Source organism: Sinocyclocheilus rhinocerous, unplaced genomic scaffold (assembly GCF_001515625.1).
Source record: "Sinocyclocheilus rhinocerous isolate Xijiao unplaced genomic scaffold, SAMN03320098_v1.1 scaffold430, whole genome shotgun sequence".
In the NCBI taxonomy this organism is placed as follows: domain Eukaryota; kingdom Metazoa; phylum Chordata; class Actinopteri; order Cypriniformes; family Cyprinidae; genus Sinocyclocheilus; species Sinocyclocheilus rhinocerous.
In genome coordinates, this window is record NW_015668442.1 from 781,817 (window position 1) to 786,388 (window position 4,572).

General features: G+C 36.0%; 1 protein-coding gene across 1 annotated transcript in view; it reads left to right on the top strand.

Annotated features, from left to right (window-relative positions):
- LOC107734018 (trafficking protein particle complex subunit 9-like) overlaps window positions 1-4,572 on the top strand; it is a 181,729-nt gene that overhangs the window by 164,071 nt on the left and 13,086 nt on the right. Inside the window, exon 18 of the mRNA XM_016545874.1 lies at window positions 1,422-1,532. Coding sequence (XP_016401360.1) covers window positions 1,422-1,532 — 111 coding nt within the window. The remainder of the gene's footprint in view (window positions 1-1,421; window positions 1,533-4,572) is intronic.

The window sequence follows — 4,572 nt, forward strand, 5'->3', positions numbered from 1 at the left end:
TGAACATTTGGGTGGCATTATGCAAATATTTCCATATAGTGTGGGTAGATATGTGGGGTGTGTTAGAACGAGCCGTTTTAGGGGGGCGTGGCAGAGTCTTAACTTTGATAAAGAATATCTCTTTGGTTTTGAGACTTTAGTCTTTGCAACTTCAGGGATCTTATCTATGCACAATCAGCTTGTAACACTCCAAAGAGAAAGGAAAACTTGAAATCGCATCATATGACCCCTTTAAAGGTACACATGGACTATTTGATTCTAATGGCGAGAGAAGATGAAGATAGAAAATAGTCACCAAAACTAAATTATGACTGTTTTTGCTGCAAGAAACCATGACTAATGTTATAAGTAGACTTTAGGGGAGGAAATACAAGCAGGGTAGAATTTGATTTGTGTGTATTGTGTTACTGTGGTGGGTTTGAGAATTTGTTTCCATAAATAAAGATGCAGGTAACACACACACACACAAAGCTTTCGCTACATGAAAGAGATGCTAACCTTTGATGTTTGGACAGAAGATGACAAGTACATCTGCATGACCTCTTGTGCCCATCTGGTTTGGTGTGTGTGTGTGTGTGTGTGTACTTACATTTATTTGTGTGCTTGTGTCAGTAGTATAAACTGATGTCAGAATTAATATCAAAAATATTTAAATCAAGCAAATTTTGTAGATATTTTTATATAAACATTACTATAACAAAAGATCATGCTCACCAAGGGCACATTTAAAAAATGCAGCAAAAAATAAATATTGTTGATTTTTTTTATTTTATTAGATTTTTTTACAATTTAAAATAACTGTTTTCAATTTGAATATATTTTAAAATGTATTGTATTCCTGTGATGCAAAGCTATTCCTTGAAGTGTCACATGATCCTTCTGAAATCATTCTAATATGATGATTTGGTGCTCATTTTCTTTTTTCAGGATTCTTTGATTAATAGTTTTTATTTAACATTTTATTTAAAAAAAATAGTGAATAGACATTTATTTCTTCCATAAAAAAATCTTGCTTTTCTATAGTAGTGTATATCGAATAAACAAAATATGTATTTTTTTTTACATAATAAGTGTTTCAAATAAAAATAATAATACAAATAATTACAATAAAGTAATTACAAAAAATACAAATAAAATAACAATTCTATATATTCTAAATATTGCTCATTAAAAACTTCAGAAATGGACTTTTATAAATCATTTCACAATATCTTGTTTAATTGGATTAATTTGTCCAGTGCAATATGATTTCTTTGTCCTAACCAACGCTCTAAAGTCCTGCTGCAGTTGTGCACATTTACACATTTTACTTGATTTTGCTTTGACAGAGACATTGCATTCAAACTTAAATGATTAAATGAAGTGTGAATTCTGTACTTCATTAATACTTCCTCGGTTTGTCTTTCTCCATGTTTCTGCAGTACTCGTCAATGTCATCTACTGCTGGATGTGTTCAACGCGACCGAACATGAGCTCACGCTGTCTGCCAAGAACAACCAGGACCTGGTGCTGCACGCCAGCGAGTGTCAGAGGTACACACACACACACACACGGACTCCTCCTTCACTGGCGGGATGTAACGCCGTCTGTGTGGCTGATTGAAGTCAGTAGACTGTCAGACGGCATTACCTGACGCTCTCCTCCACTGACAGCTCTCCATTTCATGAAAGTTACTCTCATGAACCAGAGCTGCAGCAGGTCACACTTTCTGACTTTCATAGAGCTTCGGAGAGACAGACACACACACGCTTACAGTGTCTGCGTATACGTCGCAGCAGGTTTTTGATGCGTCTCTCTGAAATTGCCTTTAGGGTCTTTTTTTGAAGATTTGCAGAGAAATGCAAACTTAAGGAGACAGGATTCACCACATGACATGCTTTCGTTTGAAGGAATGAAGGATAAAACGCAAATGTGACTGTTTTATTCCCCGCCTGACTTAAGTGTTTAAGATGAGAAAAATCATGATTAAAATTTGACTGTCATTTTTTTTTTTTTTACTTGTTTCCTCTTTTGGGAGCTGATAACTTATGAACAGAAAATGTTATCATGTCATTTAGGCTACGTCCACACGAAGCCAGAGCTTTCCCTATCCGATCTTTTTTTTTCTCCTCGTCTCAAGAAATATCTGCGTCCACATGAAACCACGAAACCGACACAAAATATATACAGCTAAACGCATCTCCGTGTGGACGGGGCCTTATTAAAGGGATAGTTCACCCAAAAATCAACATTCAGCCATCATTTGCTTACCTGTGTGTCTTTTTGAACCCGTATGATTTTATTTCTTTTATGAAATACTGAACATTTTTCTCAATGCTGCAGCTCCCAAATTACATTTGCATATTCAAACTTGCCATGTTGTGATTGGTGGAGACACTCAAATGGTATTTGGTGTCATTGACATTAATTGATTGACATTCAATTGACATTGAAAATGCTCAATTAGATTTGAGAACTATAGAGGAGAGCAAGATATATATATATATGTGTGTGTGTGTGTGTGTATATTTGAAGAGTTCAGATGCAAAAGCCTCTAAGTGCCGTTTGAAATTTTTTTCTAAAATGAGCATTTTTCTTAGGCTCCTATGTTTATGATCGGTTATTTCACTTTAATGGCAATGAATAGGTTCTTTTCATTGCCATTAAAGTGAAATAACCGATCATAAACATAGGAGCCTAAGAAAAATGCTCATTTTAGAAGAAAATTTCAAACGGCACTTAGAGGCTTTTGCATCTGAACTCTTCATAAATACATTTTTAAATAAATACATTTTTAAAAACCCTCTGGCTTAGTACATATACACCATCCACGCAACTTTATTGGATTTTTAAATATAAACAAAAAATTTTAGAAACTCGTACATTTATCATGAATTCAGAACACATATAAATTTAATAAATTAAAGTAATTTTTAAAAATTAATATATCATCCAATTTAGAGGTCAGTAATTATTATTTTCATCAAGGATGCAACAAATTGAATAAATCGAAAGTGGCAGAAATGCTGTTCTTTTGAACTTTCTATTCGTCAAAGACTCCTGAATTTTTTTTTATCTGGGTCTCCATGAAATAAAAACAACTTTTAACACTGGTAATATTAAGAATTGTTTCTTGAGTAGAAATATTAGCATATTGGATGATTTCTGAAGAATCATGTGAGACTGAAGACTGGAGTAATGATGGAGACTTCTTTCAAAACATAAAAAAAAAACCCTTTCATACAGCATTCTTTCGAAGGGTAGTGTTTTTTTTTTATAAAAGCTAAATGCATTTTCTTGTGTTTTCCAATATTTTTGATTGTTAATTTTCTCGATTCGCTGTTGATTTTGAACCCTGTGTCACTGCTGTAGTGCATATGCACACTTTCCTTTCTCTCTGCCCTGTCCAGTCCACCAAAAGCATAAAAATCCCATCCAGTTGGAAATGTAGCCGCCATAAAGTGCTTCATAGGTTTCTGTTGGCTTGCAGAGCTGCATTTTCTTAGTCTACGTGCCCTTCTGACACCCTGCGGGTGATGTCCCCTTCCCCCGATCACCTCCATGGATCACCTGATTAATAACTTGATTGGGAAACGTGCTGCTTTGGCCGATACCTGAATCAGAAAGAATTGATGAACAGATTACAGAGTTCCAGAAGCTGCGGGGCGATTGATTCTGGAGGATGAAATATAAACGACTACATGCTGATCAATGTGTGTGTGTGTGTGTGTACTGGTTATCGATCTCGTGGAGGACTAAATCGAGTCTCTCCCCTTTAATGGCACAGTGTGTGTTATGTGTTATTGTGTAGTTCTTCATACTGGTTCTTTCTATCTTTTCTCATAATATGAGATGTCTCATCTCGTGGTGGTTCTGTGTCTTTTCCTCTGCCTCGTTCTGTCGTTCTGTATGATGAATGCTTTCAGGGAGAGGTTTTTTAAAGGACGACACTGTCCTCGCTGCATACCAATCATTCCTGTCAGTCATCCGCGGGCCGCCGGCGGGACAATGAGGCGTCCAGTGGTGCGAGGGCTCACCTTCACTAATGGATTTCTCTGAGCCTTAGATCTCCTCAGCCCTCTTTTTTTCTGTTTGAGAGAGATTGTTTCTGTAAGAGCTGAATACGCTGGAGTTTCTCTGGGTGAAGTGCTGTTGTATAGATTCGGGTGAGATCTTGAAAATGAAAACAGTATTTAAAAATAACATAATGTCCTCGCTGCATACCAATCATTCCTGTCAGTCATCCGCGGGCCGCCGGCGGGACAATGAGGCGTCCAGCGGTGCGAGGGCTCACCTTCACTAATGGATTTCTCTGAGCCTTAGATCTCCTCAGCCCTCTTTTTTCTGTTTGAGAGAGACTGTTTCTGTAAGAGCTGAATACGCTGGAGTTTCTCTGGGTGAAGTGCTGTTGTATAGATTCGGGTGAGATCTTGAAAATGGAAACAGTATTTAAAAATAACATAATAACATAAATTTACCCAATTATTTCATTAAGATTTTTGCTTGGTTTTATTGTGAATGTTTCATCACTGCATGTAAAAAAAAAATATATATATTTTTATTTTATTTTATTTTATTTTATTTTATTTTATT